At 35.3% G+C, this 21,897-nt stretch overlaps 2 protein-coding genes and 1 long non-coding RNA gene across 4 annotated transcripts; 1 reads left to right on the plus strand and 2 right to left on the minus strand.

Annotated features, from left to right (window-relative positions):
* Window positions 1–2,375: 2,375 nt before the first annotated feature.
* Window positions 2,376–3,904, minus strand: LOC148312627 (DNA primase large subunit-like). Its single transcript, XM_088275982.1, has one exon. The coding sequence runs from the start codon at window positions 3,654–3,656 to the stop codon at window positions 2,376–2,378; it is 1,281 nt and encodes a 426-aa protein (XP_088132108.1). The 5' UTR covers window positions 3,657–3,904.
* A 1,647-nt stretch (window positions 3,905–5,551) lies between these two features.
* Window positions 5,552–18,887, minus strand: SMC1 (structural maintenance of chromosomes 1). The gene is made up of 23 exons (XM_088275708.1): window positions 18,638–18,887; window positions 18,439–18,559; window positions 18,223–18,322; window positions 16,687–16,835; window positions 15,053–15,221; window positions 14,436–14,648; window positions 13,080–13,546; window positions 12,440–12,653; window positions 11,423–11,634; window positions 10,620–10,794; window positions 10,384–10,506; window positions 10,172–10,303; window positions 9,705–9,770; window positions 9,491–9,624; window positions 9,284–9,405; window positions 9,015–9,196; window positions 8,377–8,499; window positions 8,176–8,303; window positions 7,735–7,879; window positions 7,459–7,638; window positions 6,647–6,825; window positions 5,883–6,060; window positions 5,552–5,803 (listed from the first exon to the last, which is right to left on the minus strand). The coding sequence occupies exons 1-23, from the start codon at window positions 18,759–18,761 to the stop codon at window positions 5,744–5,746; spliced, it is 3,696 nt and encodes a 1,231-aa protein (XP_088131834.1). The 5' UTR covers window positions 18,762–18,887; the 3' UTR covers window positions 5,552–5,743.
* Window positions 18,888–19,110: 223 nt separating this feature from the next.
* Window positions 19,111–20,783, plus strand: LOC148312629 (uncharacterized). Of its 2 annotated transcripts, none has more exons than XR_015839079.1 (3): window positions 19,111–19,404; window positions 19,702–19,832; window positions 20,470–20,783. It is a non-coding gene; the product is annotated as an uncharacterized LOC148312629 (long non-coding RNA). The 2 variants fall into 2 exon arrangements; XR_015839082.1 differs by having other exon boundaries at window positions 19,116–19,572.
* Window positions 20,784–21,897: the final 1,114 nt, after the last annotated feature.

Consider the following 21,897-nt stretch of genomic DNA (forward strand, 5'->3'; position numbering starts at 1 on the left):
TTCTATATTATCCTGGAGCGCAGGGCTGATCATCTCTCCTTCATGTATTAACTATCAAGATAACAGTGCGTTTATTTGATGCAGTGCTCTATGCGCCGGGTGCGGATGAGGGTTTAAAGAATATTCGTTGTACTTAAATTAATGGTTGTGTATTAAGTATTTTATGATGAATTAAAATCATTTGTTTTTTTACAACAATTTGTTATTTTTCATACGAACATAGCTGCAGTGAATAGGCATTCCTTTTGTACATAGATTTCGGGCAAGTGTCTAAAAATAATTAATCTGCACGACTTAATGACATTATATTTAAATTTATTGTGAATAAATATTCATCTTGAGTATTCAATATTTGCTTACCATGAAGAAACTTATTTTGTTATAATATACCTAGCTTACAGTGAGGTAAAACGCTTTATGATTACACATATCGCTCACTACTTTCAACAACGTCATATATCAAATTTCGTCAATTTTCAGTTGTGTATGTTTTCGGAATGCCCAGAAAATGTACTGTATCCCAGCAAAAACGGTATATATTTAACTTAATATTTACCCGTCACAGGGCAGACAGTGTTGTTTTTGCATTTTGAAGAAAAGGTATTGTTTTTTTTTAATATCCTAAATATTTTTCAAATGGAGAAAAAACCTTCAGGTTTTACCTAAAAGATCTGTTGCACAGTAAAAAATTCAATAAGTGGCTTGATATTTATTTTTAAACTTTAAAAACGATCTACTGAAAATTCAAGTTTTTTTTTATATATGACGTTGTTGAAAGGAGTGAGCGATATGTAAATTAATAAACACCGGTTTATTGTCTTATGAATAAAAATCTCTTATCTGTAAATTCAACTAATTATTTATTTTTAAAATGTTGGTATTTCCGAACATGTTTTTCCATTTACTTAAAATTAAATTATGTCATTCTGGGCTTATAATAACTTTTTTTTTAGCTCATGGGTATGACACTATATTTAGTATGTTTTTAAGGAATTTAATGCTTCTCCAAATATATAAATTTTCTAGAATATCATACAGACTAAAAAGTAAATATTTATTTAGTTAAAATCGTATAACTAGGTGGAGTGATAAAAAAAAACAATTTAAATATAAAATTATGAACGTAACAAAGTAATGATGCGATGTTACGAATATGCTGTGTATTTTGGACTAAATTTCGGCGTCCATCTTTGATTATGATAGTTGCTTCAAAACCATACAAACCATCATCGAGAACTGCTAACATACGGCATAATAACCCAAAAAACAATTATCGGCCATGACAATTTAAGAAACTTAAGTAAGAATTTATGTATTTATTTATAAATTTAATAGAACATTAACAAAAAACACATTTACAATAATGAATAACAAATAAAACAGGTAATTGTAACATTCCAATTACAAAATTTTACAAATGTTAAATGAGTCAAAAGTAAACAGCAAGAATATAATATAGCAAAAGTTAAGAAGATTAATAGGCAGACTTAATTTAGAGCTAAAGTAATAATAATGATAAAATTTAAAAAAACAAACAGTTATAAGATGTACAAGAGCTGAGAAGAGTAATAAAGTAAAAATAAGTGCTATAAGGCAATAGCAAAAAAAACAGTAAACACATAAAACAGAAAAAAATACGCAACAGATACGTAGCTATTCATATATTGTAGTAATTGTATTGATGTATTCATGCTACGTATCAATATATAAATGTAATGTAATTCATGTTTCCTTAATACAATAATCGATGAGAACTAATAGTTAACAACAAATATAGTACTTTGGTCCCTATTCGGTGCTACTTGGTGCACAGAGCACTGTATTACATCGAAGAAGCGAGTATTTTTGTCTATAATTTTTCATAGAGGAATTATATCAAATTATAGTAGCCCGTCTCCGTAGTGTCAACACGCTCGGCTACCATTCTGGAGGTCCCGGGTTCAATTCCCAGGGGGGATCAAATAAATATTAGTGTTTTTTTCACTCTAATATTTTACCCTGGACTGGGGTACCTGTGGAGAGCTGATCACCTTTCCTTCATGATTCAAGATAACTTGTCGAACTTTTTATAAATTAGACTGTATTGGGGAGTGATTTTAATTAACATTCTTTTTAAATTCATGAAATGATTACTTTTAATGTGAATAAGCAGTTTCAACAGTACTCTCCATGAGGGTGATAATACTGAAAGACTGCTAACGACATACATTTCCAAAAAATACAAATTCTAAAAAAAGTTAAATTCACCTACCTATCCGTAAAAATTCATACCACAATATGATCGAATGAAAAAGATTTTAAGAACCACACATGAAGGACAGCAATATAATAATAAACTTTAAAAATAAAAATAAAAATAAAAAACAAATTTGACGTTATAATACTGTATTTATTTCTCTAAAAAAATCTACAGGAGAATAAGTCATTGTAGCTTCGACTGAGTTTAGTAAATTCTTCTGTCTTACATGCGTCAATATTGCATTTTTGTATACATTGCAGGCTTTTGTATAATTTTTAAATTTAATATTTAGTAAAATATCTTTCCAGGTTTCAGGCAATACTACATTTGAATCAACGTTTCTTCTTAGATGTTCTTCATCAAAATGTTTGAATGGACAGCCTCCTTCTGAAGATGCACTTCTCTGAATGACACTGCAGCCAACCATACAATAGTTCTTACGGGAGCCCTCGAGACCATATAGATGACGAATCCCGTAGATATATTTAGATGCATCTTTATCCCATTCGTGAGTGCAAGCTGACCGCGAGTGACACGGTTTTTGGTATTCTTTTTGCCAAAAATAAATGGACTGCTGCATGGGCATACCTATATCTTTCAAGAAAAGACTGTATCTAAATCGTTCGTTATGAGATAATCTGTGTTTTTTTCTGAGACATGAGTGCAAGTTTTTCATACAAGGAGGGAAAATAGTGGATTTTTCGTCAATATCCGTATGTTTTATAAGTTTTTTGCCTATATTATTAGTGTATCCGATGGTTTGTGTGAGTCTTGATACTAGTTCTCTCCATCTTGGATCTATATCCGAAGCGCCATTGTGTTGAATGTTCTCATTTCTGAAGCTCAAATGTGACTTGAAAAGGGTTTTTAAGAAGAGTTTCCATTTACCACAGGGAATTATCGCAAATCCATTTTTTATTTCGACCTGTCTACTAGCTACTAATGGGAGACACATTGTGAAGTGTGAATCTATTTGGTAAACAGAACAATTGGTATTGTGTCCCTCATGAGCCACGTGCTGAGCTATATGTTTTATCAATATATTTTGGCACAGTTTTTTCAAAACTCGGAAAAACGGTGGATGTCCAGGGTTCGGGTCGTTTATTACTTCAAAAATGTTCTTACAAAGCAGTCTTAAATCGTTTGAAGAAGCACACTGGATCCTTTTGAAGAAAAGAGTTTCTTCAGTACGAGTCACAACGTCTATTAAATGTTTGTCACGCGAAAAAGTCGATAAAAAACTCAGCATGAAGTGTCCAATATTGTCATACGCACTGCCTTCCGTTATATACTGGCAAAATCCTTTTTCTTGTTCCACGAATCCTTTTTGGAAGTACTCCCATCTCTTCAAGACACATTCTTCTAATAAATGTAATGGAATGTTTCCCAAAACAGGCTTTAAATAAAAGTATGACATTTAGAAGTAATTTTTTCGCTACATTTTTCGAAACTGTATTACTGTTTTGTCACAAAGAGTAAATAATAATATTCCTACACAAATGATAAATGAATTATGTATATATTAAGTTAAACTCTGATCAGAGTCACATTTTGAGTGAGATATTTCAATATTCTGATAACAACGTTCGCTTAATTCAGAACCCAACCAATGCAATTTATAAAAAATCAACAAACACAGATATCAACAACGAATGACAGCTGATCCACAGACCACAGACTAACTATTTTATATAAAGACCGCCAACTACCTCGATTTTTTATGGCTGGAAGTGATATTCGCCAGCGGCCGGAAGTGACGTAAACGGCTAGAAGTACTAAGCTCCCGGCTGGGCGTGACTTCGCCGCGGCTGAATGTCAAATCCACCCGCCGAAATATTTATCATTCATTTTTCAGGTTAAATGGTATTTATATTGAAATTTGTTGTATAACATATTTTCAAAATTATAATATTAATATTACAAAGAAGATATTTCACTATCTAAATTTATTTATTTCAGTGTAAACAAAAATAGAAAGGTCACGGCTAAAACGCGACATTTATAAAAAGAGTTCAGGCGATTAATAATGGTTACTCAACTCAACCTTACAATGGTAAATGGTAATGGTAACTTTTTTGAAATTATTATCCCAAACTATGTATAAATATAAGGCTTTTCAACAAAAACAAAAACGATAGAATTTTCAAATTACTATATTATATTTAAAATTCTAGAAAATACAATATTTTAAAAGGGCGGAAGGAGTGCCCACCACTTTCTGAAGTTATGTTCTTTAACGGGGGTGCCAGCGCCCCTTTGTGGGCGTTTTGGAAGTCTGGCTAGGCGTTTTTAAATTTTTTGCATTTGGGGGGTGCTGCAGAAGTTCAAGGGAGCGTTGTGTTAAGTAAGAAAAACTACACTTTCATACGCAAAATTTAACTTTAACTTTGGCATAATACTCAATATTATGAAGTTCTTCATAGACGGATTTCTATTTTTCTATCGATAATTGTCCATAACCATAGTCTGTCTATATTTATTTGAAATATTTGAACAACTTGTTAGTATCTCGTATTTTTCGTTCCCGTTTAGGTGTTTTTGTTAGTGTATTAGTGTGTCTCGTCATTTTCTGGTCGTTTTTTGAACAATCTGACGTTTGCGAGTCGACCCCCCCTGCCACAGACTACTAATCTATATACAGATTTTCAACTTCTCTAAAAACTCGTGGCTAGATGTGACGTCACTCGTGGATGAAAGTGGAAATTTAGCGGCAAAATATGAAAACCCCTGCCGAAATGAATAAAAGTTATATATTTTGATAAAATAATAATACCAAAGTAACAAAATAGGTACTTCATCACCAATATTTCTATAGAAGTTTTCTGATGATCTTAATTCTACCCTCTTTTGCATATTATTGTCTATGGTCATTTTCAACAAGGTGGTCACGTTTCTTGTCGGTTTTTGACAAGCCCCTGAAGTCGGTATAGACGCAACCGCAAAACGAAAAGTCATAAACAAACCACAGACAATAGAAGTGACCATACTTATTGACGTGTGATTATAGATGGAATTTGTGGACACATAAAAAGCCCGTCGAGTTCCCGCCAATAATCAATATTGGGTTCAGTGCGTGCTTCGTCATTTAGCCTTCTTTCAAACGGAAATTTACACCGGCATTTTCCTCTCTGCATATATCTCGTACAAAAACTAAGACCAAGCACACTATTGTTTTTCGTTCGAAAGTACCCTATTGTTAAAAATATCTAGAGATCACTGGATTGCCATTATTGCAAATTTCAATAAATTTCTCATATACAGTTACATTTTTTTATGATTATCAAAATCAATAAAAGGAATAATAAACAAATCTGTTTTGTTTTTTTATATTATATTAATTTTTAATGTAATAACATTTTTTGATTATTTTATATAATTATTTCATAGCAATAAAGATAAACTTAAATCTACACAAGCCATTATGAAGTTGTGTTCTTGTTACTTTTAAATAAAATACACTAGAATCATTTCAACTAAGTGGAAAATTTAACTTAATTTGCTGATTTAATCCTGGAAAGGCTCCAAGTCTAACAACAGGACATCACTGACGAGGCAATCACCAGGCTGAAAGATAAAAAATTATATAGAAACTGAATTTGATACTAGTTCAAAATGATAGGACCAAATATGAATAATATTTTACCTCTGGAGTGATACCAACAAGCGCATCAGCATGTCCATAAAATTCTTCTTTCAGCGATATGACAATTGTCTGAAGCTTATCAGTTTTTCTGCGTATGTACTTGGCTACTTTGCCTATGTTTGTGTTATCTAGAGCGGCGTCTATTTCATCGAGGAGGAAGAACGGCGCGGGATGGTAACTAAAAAGAAAAATAATTTCGTTACATCATAAGAATCCTATTAAGCTTATGAAAAATCCCATGTGTGTATTATTGAGACTTTATGTGTATGTGTATGATAATCGAAATTAGGAAACAATTATTCTTATTCTAATTTTTAAAAAAATTACAAATGGTTACTTTTAAACTTCTTTAAAGTTTGCAAAAAAAAAACAATCGGTGTTAAGATTAAATTTTAAGTTTAAATTTTGTCGCACATGTTCTAAGTCAGTTTTTACAATTAACTTTGCATTTTTGGGTTTTTTGAGAGATTACTTTAGACAAAACTTTACTTGAATTACTTTACTTTAGCAATTAAAAAAAAATTGGCGTCAAATTGGTAGACAGTAGATTGTCTCAATTTTTTTTTGTTCTTCTGGTAATTCGTAATTTATCTCCTGAATTTCGATTCGATTTTTACTATACCTATTTAGTTTGAAACACATTTCTAATAATAATTTCATAAGATGATGGTGTTTTTTTCGATGTATATGTAGATAGTTTGATAAAAATTGAGTAAGCACTCTACTAATATCAATCAATTAACGGTGAAAATATGACAACAAACCTGTGAATGGCAAACAGCATTGCAAGAGCGGCTACAGTTTTCTCTCCTCCAGACAAATTGGACATAGGCTGGAACCGTTTTCCAGGAGCTACACAATTGTAGTTTATACCGTGCAAGTAAGGCTCCTCAGGGTTCTCGGGTCCAAGGAACGCTTGCGCGGACTGATTCATTGCTAAACTCTGCAAAAAAGACACTACTTTTTAAAACAAAATTCTGATTGATGATAGTAAAAGTCAAATTCATATTGCTAGAATAAAATACAACATGGATCGCTTGTGCACTACACGGAATTTTACCATTCGGCAGACCGGCTTTTAAAAAAATAAAAGCTACTACGACAGTTTAGCGTGATCGAATTTACGTGCACCGTGATCATACACTAATCAAGCGCACCGATCCGAAGAAAGGCGGACAAAAGCACAAGCCAATCCAAGCCAATCATCTGTTTTAATATCGTAGTCATACGGGAGAAAGAGACCAAGTGCATTTTTCACAAAAACGTGATTATTGACTATTTGATGTTTTACTAGCTTAATATTGCCCTGAAAAAATCCCAAAGCGATTTTAAACTTGGAAGTATAATATATTGTCTTGTTAAAAATGACTAACTCCATTGATGTATATTTTCTTGCCAAGCAAAAGTGACTTAAATGGCCCTCCTGAACATTTTACGTAATGTTAGTTGGTCACTTTCTCCTGTACGACTACGATATGTTAACGCGACTGCCGGACAGTAAAATTCCGTGTAGTGCACAAGCGCCCATAGGTAGTATATTTTGAACTAAAATAAACGATATATAAAACATTTTTACCTTGTATATAGCATCAATCTCATTTGCTACGTGGTCGAAACAATGTACAAATTTGTCATGCCGGTCCTTTTTGGCTTTCTCGAAAGCGATTTTGGCTTTGCGCGCCTTTTTACGGGCGGCTTCAAAAGCTTTATTTGTTGCCGCAACCTTTTCACGTACTTCGTCTAGCTTTTGTTTCGCCTGTTGAAAAATAAACATATTGTGAAGCACATACATAGTATTGATTTATTCAAATTGAATGTTACAAATTGATTAAAAATTTTGAATAGCACTTACCCTCATATTGGGTGCTTGGATTTTGTCGACAGTTTGTTTCAAATTCGAAATTGATTTGGAAAATTTATCAGCTTGCTTTTTAATATCCTCAGATTCGTCTAATTCTTTATACTTGGAATCCAAAGTTTCGTAGTTAATCCGAATTCTGAAATACAATATCAAGAAATTGTATAGATATTTGAAATCCTTTGCTTTGAAAAGTGCAAATGGATGAGGGCAGAGATGGTGAGGATCCGCATAAACCCTCTTTTGTTATATATGGACTATTTATTATTATATTTATATAATTGTCTAATTTTAAACACGTTTAATGAATTCATTAGTATGAAAAATATACTGAAAACACTCCCATTCACAAGTTTTTTGTTGTTGACAAATTTGGAGAATGTTGTTAATAAAGAAACAATACATACATAGTAATATAGTATGTACGCAACTAACCTCGCTTCCTTTTCAATCATTGCTGTTGTATTCATGGAAGAAGATCCCGATTCATTCTCACCAGAGGCAGTGGTCGTAAATATATCTTCCATATTTCCGTGGATCATGGGTATTACAATATCTTCAATCTAAGAGAAACCAGAGATAAGTACCTCAGATGATCAACTATAATTAAATGGGTAATAGTTGGAGTATGCTTACTTTGCACTGCTTCAAGATGTTGTGCCTGTCATTTTTCTTGCTTTCTATTTTGGACTCGATCGATGAGACTTGTTTCTGGATGGCAAGTATATCTTTGGCTATGTTTCCAACTTCGCGTCTCGCCTAAAATGAAATTATTCATGTCAGACCTTGGCTCTTAATGTATGTTTGTTCTGCAATTCCTAGTGCATGTTGGTCTTCGGGTCGACCGAAATCGCATGTGATAAACATTTTGTGTAGTTTTAAATGTGTGAATAGTACGGCTGTCCAAACTTAAAACACAGTAAGGGACATTTTTTTTCAGCATGTTTTTTTTTGCATTTTTTGACTAAGTAGAATCTACTTAGTCCAAAAAATGCAAAAAAAACGTACTACACTGTACTTACTGTGTTTTGAGTTTGGACAGCCGAGTAGTGCTATGGTAGTGACGGGTAGTATTGCTTGCATGCTGTGGTAGTGATTGTCCTGACAAAGAGACGGGTACGTCTCAGAATCGGTAAATATAAAAATCTCGGAGAGTGGTTATATACTAATATCACTAACATTTTTGTAAAAAAATATAAAAATGAAATTATTAGGACAGTAACAGGTCCGTAAATAAACCAACGTATATCCAGTCTGCCAAATGCCAACTATACCTTGCCCATCTCGTCGTCCATCTGCTCCTGCTGGTGCCTCTTGGCTTGGCGCTCCCCCTTGAGCCCCTCCGCGCGCTGCAGCTCCTTGTCAATGTCCCCGCGCTGCTTCACCTCCGCCTGCCGCGACGCCTCCAACTCGTCCTCCCCGTCCTGCACCGTGCGCTCCCAACGCATCACATTTTCTGCAAACAAATGACCAAAAAACCAGTCAGAATTCTACCAGAATAAAATACAGTAACGCACAGTTGTAAATTATGAGGATGACTCACTCTGGGTGTCACGAGACCTTTCGAATTCCAAGTTACTGGTGATTCTATCAATCTGAGTATCAAACTCCATCCGTTTTTTGGCTCTATCCTGCTGATTGCGCAGTTCTCTCTCTTCGTATTGCCTGGAAAAAAGGACAATAAAAATTTGTATTGCTAATTATGTATTTATATAATAAAATATACTAATTACATGATTAGGGAACAAACCTGATATTGGACACACCAATATCCCGACAGAATTTGCTAAACACGACATCCTCCACGTTATTCATGTTTTCCTTGATCTCCTGAATCTTAAGATCTCTCTCCCGCATTGTGCGTTCAATTTCTGTTATGTTGGGCTGCAAAGCAAGATAAGATTAGTTTATTCTAAATGATGCTCACGTGTTGCGTAATGTGCTGCATGAAAATGATTACTTACACCGTACATGTCCATTCTACGCTCAAGATCGGCTATTTCACTCTCCAGAGTGCTTATTTGTCTTGCCTGTAATTTAAAAAAATAATAATGTTAACACTATTCATTTTAATATTAACACAATGGGAACCTAGCACTCAAGATAGTGCCTCATTTTTGATAAAATTGTATACTTAACATTTTTAGTGGCATTAAAAAATGTTTTGAACTTTTTATCGAGTTTATGTTGCAGTCTGGTGGCTCTTTTAACGTTTACAATAAAAACTCGTCAATTCGAAATAGGAAAAATAAGTCCAATAACAAATAAGCAAATTAAAACAAAAAACTATCAGTTTTCCAATTTTTGTATTTTTTGCTGTCAAAATAACAACAGCAGTTAAAACTTAAATTAAATCAATAAAATAAAAATTAATTTCAGCCAAAGTATTGTGTCTGGCATTGTAATAAGAAGTGCAATTCAAGGTATATACCGTTGTATCCTGATCGGTTCTGGAATACCTCAGACGAGTTTCCAATCCCCTTATTTGGGAGTCGACTGTTGTTAACTCGGATTCCTTTCTGGACTTCTTCATTTGCTCTCTCAGTTCTTCTGTCAATTTTTCCTATAATTTAAAATTTGTAGTAAATATGTATATCAAATTAACTGAATGTGATTGTGCAAAATAAAATGGCATGTATTTACTTTCTTAGCTTTGAGCTGAGACATCTGCTTTTCATCCCAGCGTTTGGCCTTCCTTGCAAGATCCAAACTGCCCCCGGAAATGATTCCAGACTTCTGGTAGAATGTTCCATCCAGAGCTAGGGCCTAAAAAAAATTATAAAATTTGTTTATAATACTTTCACAAGAAGACAATAGAAATTATTCAGAATATGTGGTAAAAGAGGTCTGACTTTCTTAAAATACATGTTCACACTTACATCATATCTGGTGTTTTTATTTCTGTCCAGATCATAGGCAACTCGGGAAGCATCTTCTGGAGTTTCACAAACCAGAGCATTGTTAGTTACGAATAGTACGGCTCTGTGAATGGCCGGAGGCTCAAAGCGCAGTACGTCAAACAATAATTTGACATTTTTGGGTTCTTGAATGTCTCTGTAATTACAATTCAAAATTAATACCTTTGGCACAAATTATGTGTTTTCATATATAGCACGGTCGATTTTGATGGGACGATTTTTGCTTTTACCCCAAAATCATAGGAAAATTTTCATTTGCAATTTTTGTTTTTCGGCATAGCAACACTAACTAACTTACTTATATTGTAACAGTATATACACGGGTCTACTAAAGAATAAAATGACTCGACTGCAATCAGTGTTAAAAGCAGCAGAAAGACAATTTTTTTGGAATTTCTAAATTAAGTCACACCATCCCACTATTTCGCCAACTGCACTGGTAACGCTTTCCCGAAAGAGTTAAGTATAAACTCTGTATGGTATCCTAAAAGAGTATCCTAAAAGAGCTGTCAGACAAATTGATTGATAGACGTCTCACACTTAGATCGGCTACAACAACTGCTATGGTCAAAGTGATCTGGGCAATATAGAGATATTGTGATCTGGGCAATATAGAGTGCAATATAGAGGGAAATTTTAACCATGAAAAATAAGCAAAAGTTGGCGGTAGGCATAAAAAGGTTGACGACCCCTGATCTTTAGTATGAAGTTACAGTTTTCTACTGATGCTATGTACTCATAAATGCTAAAAACTAATTGTTTACCTCAAGCGTTCTCTTAGTTGCTTGGCTTGAATATAATCCAGGGGTAAGAAGGTTTCAGGCTCCAGCATCCGTTCCTTGAGAACTTGAATACATTTCCTGGCCGTCTTCTCGGTATCCACTACAATGGCTTCCATGTACTTGCCTAGCACCTTAGTAATGGCGACATTGTAACGTTTGTGTGTCGGCTGGCACATGTTAATCATACGATCATACTGAAAGGAAGGTAAATAAAATGTATGAAATGGAAGGTTTTAAAAATTTACAATATATTACATTTCATTATATTAATACCTTTTAAAACAGCACTAATAGAATTAGTATATGAAATAATATTTTTCTTGAAGCAAAGTTTGAAATAGATAAATATTTCTATATATTTTTTTTAATTTTCTAGGTCTGCCATATTCCAATTTATACATACTAATGTCAAGTTATCTCAACATTTACTTAGCGGGTTCGAGATCTTTAAACAGTTAAAATTCACATGATTACAGACCAATGATTTATAAGGGTCTGTTAAATTTTGAATAGAGCGTATTTAAGTTATTATTATACATTATGGTAAAAACAAAAAAATATACATTTTCTACACATTCAATGGAGTTAAATTAACTTAAGCAGACATTGTTTTATAATTACGACGACCAAGGTGTTTAGTATTGTAGATTTGCGATTAAATTGTAGAACTCTATTTAAAATCAAAGACTGATTTTTATAGTCTGCTAAATTGTATTTTATTATTAAAAACACATAAAAAATTTGTGAAAATTGTTTTATGAGGACCCTCAGTCATTTAATTCTCAGGCATTTTCGAACTACTTCACAGTACATAGTTTGAAAATGCCATAACAAGGCGAAACAATTATCACAAGTTTTATTTTTATGTGTTTTTTAATAATAAAATACAATTAGGTACTCTTAAAACAGTGATTTATTTTAATATTTAATACATAAATATAGTGTTTCATTCCACAAAGAAAACTATTCAGGGAGAGAGGAGAAAGAGTAAGAAATTACCACTCCGGGGATTTCTCTCTTGAAGCTCTCGACGATCTCCTGTTTCTTGCGTCGCCGGGCGTCCTCGTGCTTGTCGACGCGCGCGTCCCCGAGCTGCTCGCCCACCTGCTCCAGCGCGGCCTGCAGCTCCGCGGCGCGCCCGCGCCCCGCCCCCACGTCCGTCTGCAGCTCCGCCCGCAGCCGGCGCTGCTCCTCCAGCGCCTGCTCCGACGTCCTGGACACACCACCAGTATTAGTGTTGGTGACCCCATTCCCAAATACACACCCAGACTCACTGACATAAGTGGAATCTCTCACCCTACCCATTAATTCCCAAGTCCTCACTCGGACTCACTAATACAAGCATAATCTCAAGCCCTACACCCATTCTATTTGATAACTAAATAATAAGAATAAGTTACATTCAAATTCCACTACGATACTATTTTTATATTAAAATTTCTAATTGAAAACTATATTTCCAACTAATTTACACTGACGTTACAAAAGCAGTGCGATTCACATATCCTGGGTATACTGGGAAAAAAACCTTGACTCTAAAATCCCTATTTTGAATAATCCCTGTTTTGAATAATTTGAATTAAAATTAATTCAATAATTTGAATTGAAGTAAACAAATTTAATATCCTATAAAACTTACTTAATATGCTCTGCCAACTTGTCTATTCTCTTAATGGCTTCCGCCTTTTCATGTCCCTTTTGCCTATGCTTGTTTTCGAACTCAGATTTCTTCTGAATTTCATTGTCTAGACGATCTTGATCGGATTTCTGCTCACGGTTCACGGAGTCCAGCTGCTGCAGGTACATAGCGGACTTCATGGATGCCTGTTTCTTCAGCTGTTCGTACTCTCCTACCTGAGCCTCTTCCAGGTGAACGTCCCTGCCTTGGCTTTGACTCTGCCCCACTACCGTAGCTTCCCATTCAGCCTTGGAAGCTTCCACGACCCTCAACTCTTCCTCCAACTTGCGGATATCGGCTTGGTGAGCATCATTAGCCTTACGCGCTTGTTCCAAAGTCTTAAGAGCGCAGTCTAGCTTCTTTTGGTTGTGAGTAACCCTTTCCTTCGCTTTGATGAATGTCGGACGTTTTTTAGAAATCTCCACTTCCTAAAACCATTACACATATTGTAGTCGTACAGGAGAAAGTGACCAACTAACAAATCGTAAAATGTTCAGGAGGGCCATTTAAGTCACTTTTGCTTGGCAAGAAAATAAACATCAATGCAGTTAGTCATTTTTACCAAGTCAATATATTTTACTTCCAAGTTTAAAATCCTTTGAGATATTTTCAGGGCAATATTAAGCTAGTAAGATATAAAATAGTCAATGATCACGTTATTGTAAAACAATGCACTTGGTCACTTTCTCCTGTATGACTATGATATGTTGTAGTCACAAATAGCTCATCATTAAATCATCAGTACGGCACTGGCCAGCAACAGAAATAAATCAATTGTAAAAAAATCGGGGATAGAATCACCAATACACAAACTCTCAGTGTGTGAGTGTGTGCCATGTTTTGCGTACACGCGCACACAACTTCATACTGTTTGTACCGATATATTTCGGGGTGGTCGTGTCACTATGCCAGCTCGGCTGTCCAAACTCAAAACACAGTAAGGGACATTTTTTTGTTATACATTTTTTATGCATTTTTTGACTAAGTAGATTCTACTTAATCCAAAAATGCAAAAAAAACGTACTACAAAAAAAATGTCCCTTACTGTGTTTTGAATTTGGACAGCCGAGCTATGGCGGCTACTTGCAATGTATTTTTTTTCATTTTCAGATACATACCAGAGCTAACATTACGAAATTAATTCATTTCAACTTCAGCTGTAGTCAATAAAAGCAACATTTAAGAATATTCACATTTTTCCTCTTTTTAAATCACATTTTCATATGGTGTACAAAATACATACCACGGGAAATTTTTACCACCATTAGGGAAAGATTAAATCAATTTTAATACTGAAATTAACTACAACAAACTTACCACTTCCCGAATATCCTGCTCTATCTTAGCCATTTCACGTTGAATCACTCCAGCTTCTTTCTTTTTATCTTTCAGAACCTCTTCAGCTTTGGCTTTTTTCTTTTCAATTTTAGCCATTTCCTGCTGTTTCGATACAAAGTCATCCTCGTACTGCTTTATATCACTCTCGTTATAAAACAATTTGAATAGCTGCAATTCCACTTGCTTGGTAGCCTAAAATAAATAGTTCAATAACAAATAAACAAAAACTTCTTCTTCTTCAAATCCTTATCCGCACCCGATGGTGCATAGGGCACTGCATCATATAAATGCAGTGTTATCTTGATGTTAACACATGAAGGAAAGGTGATCAGCCCTCCGCTTCAGGTACCAGTCCAGGGTAATATTGAATAAATATTAGAGTGAAAAAATCACTTATATTTATTTGACCCGCTCTGGGAATCGAACCCGGGAACTCCAGAACGGTAGGCGAGCGTGCTGACCATTACACTACGGAGGCGGACAAAAATAAAAACACTCGACGGGAAACAAAGTTTCAGTAAGGGTAGACTTATTAATATATTAACCCCGCAATTTCAAAGAGTAAACTTAAAAGTACAGGCAAAAAACAAACTAACCAATTCTATCTTTAAGTCTTGATATTTTTGCGCCTCCTCCTTCTCAATTTTCGCTTCCTTGCGTTCCGCCGCAATCCCTTTCTTTTTTTGGTACGAGAATTGCGTTTCCTCATCGGCTCTGTTCATCTCTAGACGGCAACGCTCATACTCTTCTTTCAATGCACCAGACCTGAAAAGGACAGAGGATATGAATACATGTTTGTGCGCACGCGAATAAATCAGAAAAATCAACTGAACTGGAATGCCATTCTAGTTTGTGCATTTTTACATTTTGATTTATCTGTCCAGCAATTAATTTTTTAAAGAAATTAGTTTTAATGACCGGATATGTGCTTTATTATTATTTACATTTTTTTTTTCTTATCCGCACCCAATGGTGCATAGGGCACTGCATCGTAGCAATGCAGTGTTATGTTGATTGTTAATTGCGTGAAGGCAAGGTGATTAGCCCTTGCGCTTCATATACCAGTCCAGGGTGATATCATATAAATACATATTTATCAAACAGCATATGACTATTATAATTATTTTTTTCAATATTTCAAAACATTGTGTAGATGTCAATGACCTACTGATTTGGAATGAAATAGTCAGTACTTCATGTAAATATACTTTAGAGTACCAAATAAGAGACCGCACCTAAACATACTGATACATCTCACCATGCTGACACATTGGTGCTGCGTCGAGTTAATAAACTTTTCCATTTTTTTTTTAAATATTATTATATACGCCCAAAGGCCTTTTCATCAGTAGTGTAAAGGCAAAGGGGTTTATCTGTCGCAGACCAAATTTTACAGGAGAGCAAAAACAAACTTGTGAAATTAAATAACTTTTCTGTTTTATGTATTTTTTTTATGTACATATCTTAATAATAATAATCAGTATGAAGGCTGTCTGGAGATCGGATTTATACTCGGTGAAAACCAAATGCCGCCTATACAATGCCTGCATTGCTCCTGTTCTCTTATACGGCTGTGAAACATGGCACCTTACAAGGGCCCAGAGCAGCCGTGTACTGAGCTTTGAGAATAGGTGTTTGCGGAGAATCTTAGGCGTGCGGTGGTTTGACTTTGTGAGGAATGAAGAGGTAAGGCGTAGGACGCAGCAAATCTTGGTCACATCTGTCATCAAGAAAAGGCGATTCAGTTGGCTTGGCCATGTACTCCGCATGCCTCCTGAGAGCCTTAATCAAGCTTGCCTCTTTTACAAGGCATCAGGTTCGCGCCGCCCAGGACGACCACTGCTGACAATTCGTCGGCAGTTCTCGTTAGAACTTCGGGACGCGGATCTGACTTGGGAGGATGCAAGGGAGCTGGCAGCCGATAGAAAAGCCTGGAGGCAGTTTGTGGACTCCATATGCTCCACCTAGGGAGCGGATATGGTTAATAATATCTTAATAAACCTAAATAAGTATTGGAACTACAGCTATATCCTTTTGCCAGATTATAGAATACACTATTTTAGACATTTTGTGAAACAAACTTAGGAAACGAAAAATTTTACAGATATACCCCTTTGCCATTACACTACCGACATATATAGTATAATATACAATATATAACTGTACAGCAATATAATAGGACGCAAGTACAAGAAACCATGAAGCTGTAATTAATTTTGAAAACACTCACCCGCTTATTTCTTCAAAAAGGGCAGTGCATTCTTTAGGGCTCTTCATAGCAATCGACTCTACGGCTCCTTGGAAAACTAAGAAATTCTTGGCTTTCACATTTATTCCCAGTTGCTCTAGTTCGCTCAAGTACTGCTGGTTATTTACAGACTGCAAAAAACAACAATTTAAGGACTGAGTGACTTTCCATTTTACAGATTATGAAAGGAACCAAATAATATTTAAGTTATAAGATAAAAACAGTTATTTTGTGTACATTTTAAGTGTGTCCAAATACTTGTTCACAAATCTGGATTATCTCCAATTAGGAGTTATTTTTAAATTATTTTTTGACATCTCAACATAGACGAAGAAGAATTTGAGTATCGGCATTTACGAGGCTTACAACCGTCATGGGTAGGTTTAAGTGATCACTTTACACACGTGTAACATTCACCAATTCTACCCATGATTGACAACCACAATACTCAAATTCTTGGAACTTCTATATATATTGTTCAAATTTGAAACACAGTGTTTGAATTCACTAAAATTTCACTAGGGACAGTTATTTTAAGTGTTGAAAAAAAATGTTAACAAATCAAAATAAATAACTTAGAATATAATAAAATAAAATAAATAACTTTGTAACACTTCTATACAAAGGGTACATTTTAAAAAACCTGTAGAATTCTTTTTTGCACTGTCAAAAGTGGTGGCATCTCCACTAATTCTACAGATAGGTATCTCGAAGTATTATTGTAGAAATACACAAAAATACTATCAGGTCAAATGTTTTCATTAAACATATATTACAGTTCAATTAAACTTTTTTTTTTGTATGTAACTATAAATTTTGCTATTATTTTTTGACATCACATCAAAGATGAAGAAGGATATGGAAGTCTGGGCATTTACGGGGCTGACGACCGTCATAGGCTGGTTTAAGTGATCACTTTACACATGTGTAACATTCACCAATTCTACCCATTATTGACAACCACACTACTCAAATTCTTGGAAGTTCTATATATTTGAACCAATTTAGAAACCTTGTTCTTGAATCACTAGAACTTTACTAGAGACATCTATTGGTGAGATGTAAAGAAGCTTTTTATGAAGCAGAAACTCTTATATTAGTATGTGAGATCCGAATCCTGGATTATAATCACACATGAGAAACGCCAGAAAATACCATTTTCATTTTTATTATTACGCTTATAATTTGACCAGATAATTTATTTACAACATTTTGAGTTTGTGAACAAGTATTTGGACACACTCAAAATGTTGTAAATAAATTTTGCGCTTATTTGTGATAAATTTGAATGGGTCATTTAAACTTTTTCATGGCATTGAATTTGATAAAACCACTGTAATTTTGGATGTCTTATTTTCCTACCCGTTACTGATGATCTTTCAACAGGCAAACTAAAATATAGAAATGTACGGCTTTGTGATTGCCGAAAATTTATATATGTGTTTGCTTAATGGACATTTAATACTTAATAAATGTACATCTGATAAAACACAATATTTTTTTAAAATGTATACACACCTGCCCGTTAATTCTGTGATCTGAAGACTGGCCCTGCACTGACCGTTGAAAGTGTTTTTCTTTGCCATCTTCTAGCACAAATATCGCCGTTACCGATGCACTGAAATACATTTCAATAAAATATATGAAGGGTTTGTCTTTGTATTAGGAGATATTCTATCAGGTTTATTTGTATTGTTTTACAAATAAAGTAAAACATTTCTGTATACTATCTACCTTTTCGACACAGGTCTGTGAATGGAAGCTCCGTGAATAAGATCAGAGAGGCGTTTTACACGAAGACTTGACGTTTTTTCCCCCATAACAAAACTGACGGCGTCCATAAAATTTGACTTTCCTAAAACGAAGAGTTAGCATTAATTGAAGAATAAGTAAAAATAGTACAAGCATTAAATCAATTAGAATTTCGAACAACCTGATCCATTTGGTCCAATAACTGCTGTAAATGCTTTAAATGGCCCAATTCTCCGTTTGCCTCGGTAAGACTTAAAATTCTCAACCTCGATATATTTCAAAAACGCCGGCGTTTTTTCCTGCATTCTTAATTTTGGTGTCTTAATTCACATAAACAACAATATTTTATCAATTTTTGCAGTAAATAATGGGTAAATGACTATCCCAAACTCTGCACAACACCAACAACAATAACATCAGCGGGAAGACACGAAATTAAAAATGGCGTCCAGTGACACAATACCGCAAACCAAAGACTAAATAATTTGTATCACGAACCAAAGACTAACGAATTGGCGCGAACTACTAATTTATATAAAGATAGTCAGCTCCTCCAAAAGCCCGTGGCTAGATATCTAGGTACCCATGACGTCACCGGTGGATTAACCGGAAATACAGCGAATAAGAATAATGTGTAAATAATTTGTTATGCTGGTCACTCACGACGAGGAAAATAGTAGATTTTGTTACATTTTCTCTGGTTTTGTAACGTTCAAGTACGAATTTTGGAAAGACGAAAGATTTCACTGCCAACCTGGCGATGTGACGCGAAATCGAATACCTACAGCGCCATCATTAGTATATGATATTTGTATATAAGCTTCGTTCGAGTCTGGCCGGGCGACCGTCATGAATTCATTGCACAAACTAATTTATATAATTCATTGTAAACGATAAATGACACGCCGGGTGATCTCGTGTTGAAAATAACTATTATGTATTGGAAATGTGAGTACTTCATTATTGGTAAGGCGTTTCCTCTCATTCCGCCGTTTGCCAAACAGCTGTCAAACAAATTACGCAAGAAATTTGTCTCGACTGCTGCTCAAATAAGCGCTAATTAGAAGAAATATGTATTCTATAACCTCCCGAATGACCCCATCAACAGCATTGCAGGTAATCAACTGTTTTTGTTGTTGTTTTTCATGCCTGAAAAACTGTGCAATCTTCTTTGTGTGAAATGTCATTCTGACAGTCCGTTGACAGCGAGTCTGTTTTTATTATCGTTTTTATGTTATATTTTAGGTAAAGTACGGACAACCGACTCTGAGCTGTCGGCAGAGCCACCTGGGAAATTTCGGAACATTGTCGGGATGGCAGAAGCCGAGTTTAAATATCCTTTAAAGAAAATACCCTGCGTGTCCAGCGCTCAAGAGGTGAACGATTGAATGTTATTTGAAGCCCACCTTTCATAAAGAGTTACACTAATCGCGCCATATCATCCGAGCATGGACTCGTAAGAAAGAAGCCAAACATAATTACAAGTACATTTATTGTCATATAATGTTGTTTATTGCAATATATGCATATAAAATAAGATTCAACAAACACAAAAGATGTCATTCAAAAATAACTACAGCACGTGGCGTATAGATTTTGAAATGGTTTTCCAGTTTTACTTATACAGTTACAAATGTCAATTTACTAGTGGGTGCAATGCTTGGCCATGTTTTGTTCACAAAGAAATAGGTATGGATGATAATTAATAAATAATATTGGATATATGATGTAAGAAGACCAGCCCGCCGAAGCTTGCAATCGCAATACCGGACTGGACTCTTGATGCTGACAAATTTTCAGCCCCCATCTGTGCTCCACGAGCAGTTTTATGATGAGGTTGGAACTCTTCATATCAGCCCCTCCGGGAAGCCTGCCACTGTATACCTTATAAGACCATCTCAGTGTATACTGGTGTCTGATATCCTCATAATCGGAGATCGCTCAGTGGGTCGTAATGCTCGCAATTATTTTTCAAACATAAAAACTAATTCTGTAACTTTGTTACCTTTTCAGACGATGCAAGATGCAACTATTGGCAAATGACTTGTCGCGGCAGAAGGGTTCCATTTCCCCCATTGTGTTGGCGCTTTGGACAGTTTCATTTCCTAGCGCTGGATCAGAATATATAAACTACAGAGGACGATTCGGCATTGTTTTATTTGGATGTGTAGCCAGTAATTACTGTTTTAGTGTTTGCAGATATGTATAGGCAGATAGATGATATAACCATGAAACGTGTGTTATTGCACAATTTTCTTGGGAGTTATTCATCGTGACTAATATATGTATACTCTCCCCCCTGAAAATAAACATATTATGCTCTTAAATATGTTTTTATTTTGTTCATTAATGACCGAGATCCTTGAAAAGTATCATCCTATCCCGCTCTCTGTGATCTTACAACATTGACCTTAATTTTTTACAGAAATGCAATCTAAAGTAACTAACTGACCATCACGCCGCTTCCGCAGGGATAGGCAGAGAGAATAGAACACCACACCACGCTACTCTTGTCTTTGTACACATTCTTCTTTACGCATCCCCTCACACATCCTCCTCCCAACCCTTATCCGCACCCCAAAGGTGCATAGGGCACTGCATTATATAGAAGCAGTGTTATCTTGATCGTTAAATACACGAAGGAAAGGTGATCAGCCTTTCGCTTCAGGTACCAGTCCAGGGTCATATTAAATATATATTTGACTGAAAAATCAATAATATTTATTGCGACCCTCTTGGGAATCAAACCCGGGACCTCCAGCATGGTAGCCTAGAGCGCTAACCGCTACACTATGGAGGCGGACCTCATACATACCCGCCGATTATTCGGATTCCTGAATTGACCACTTTCAATTATTTTAAATACTTGATCATGCCAAGTTTTGCCCGGTCATCCTCTGCTCATGTTCCCAACAAGATTCGCCTCATAAATTTCTTTTACAGTCCTTTCTTCACTCGTTCGTTTAGATCTTTTATAACTAACTAACTAACCATCACGCCGCTTCAGGCAGAGAGTATAGAACGCCACACCACTCTGTCTTTGCAAACATTCTTCGCCTCTTCCACGTTCATGCATCTCCTCATACATACCCGCCGATTACTACGACTCCCAACCTGACCACTTTCAACTATTTGGCATACCTGATCGTGCCATGTTTTTCTTGGTCTTTCTCGGCTCCTTTTCCCCATTACATTCGCCTCATAAATTTGTTTTACCGTTCTTTCCTCACTCATTCGTTCCACATGTCCAAACCATCTCAACGCACCTTTCTTAATTTTATTGATAATGGTTATCTCCGCTTTGCATTCCTTCCTTATTTCACTATTCGAACATCTATCATGCATCGTTTTGTCGCACATTCTTCTGAGAGATTGCATTTCGACTGCACTCAGTCTACTTTCATCCTTCTTTTGCCAACTCCATGTTTTACTTCCATACAT

The sequence above is a fragment of the Brachycentrus maculatus genome, unplaced genomic scaffold (genome assembly GCF_059751285.1).
Source record: "Brachycentrus maculatus isolate JH-2025_06_01 unplaced genomic scaffold, ASM5975128v1 h1tg000037l, whole genome shotgun sequence".
Classification (NCBI taxonomy): domain Eukaryota; kingdom Metazoa; phylum Arthropoda; class Insecta; order Trichoptera; family Brachycentridae; genus Brachycentrus; species Brachycentrus maculatus.

What these genes read in the sequence shown, in the direction of transcription:
- LOC148312627 (XM_088275982.1), bottom strand. Translation starts at nt 3,656, where the DNA reads ATGTCATACTTTTATTTAAAGCCTGTTTTGGGAAACATTCCATTACAT.
- SMC1 (XM_088275708.1), bottom strand. Translation starts at nt 18,761, where the DNA reads ATGCAGGAAAAAACGCCGGCGTTTTTGAAATATATCGAGGTTGAGAAT. An exon ending in AAGTTGGCAGAGCATATTAA is followed by an intron (nt 12,654 to 13,079) that starts GTAAGTTTTATA and finishes TGGTGTGTCCAG; the next exon opens with GACGTCGGAGCAGGCGCTGG. An exon ending in AGATTGATGCTATATACAAG is followed by an intron (nt 6,826 to 7,458) that starts GTAAAAATGTTT and finishes TCTTTTTTGCAG; the next exon opens with AGTTTAGCAATGAATCAGTC.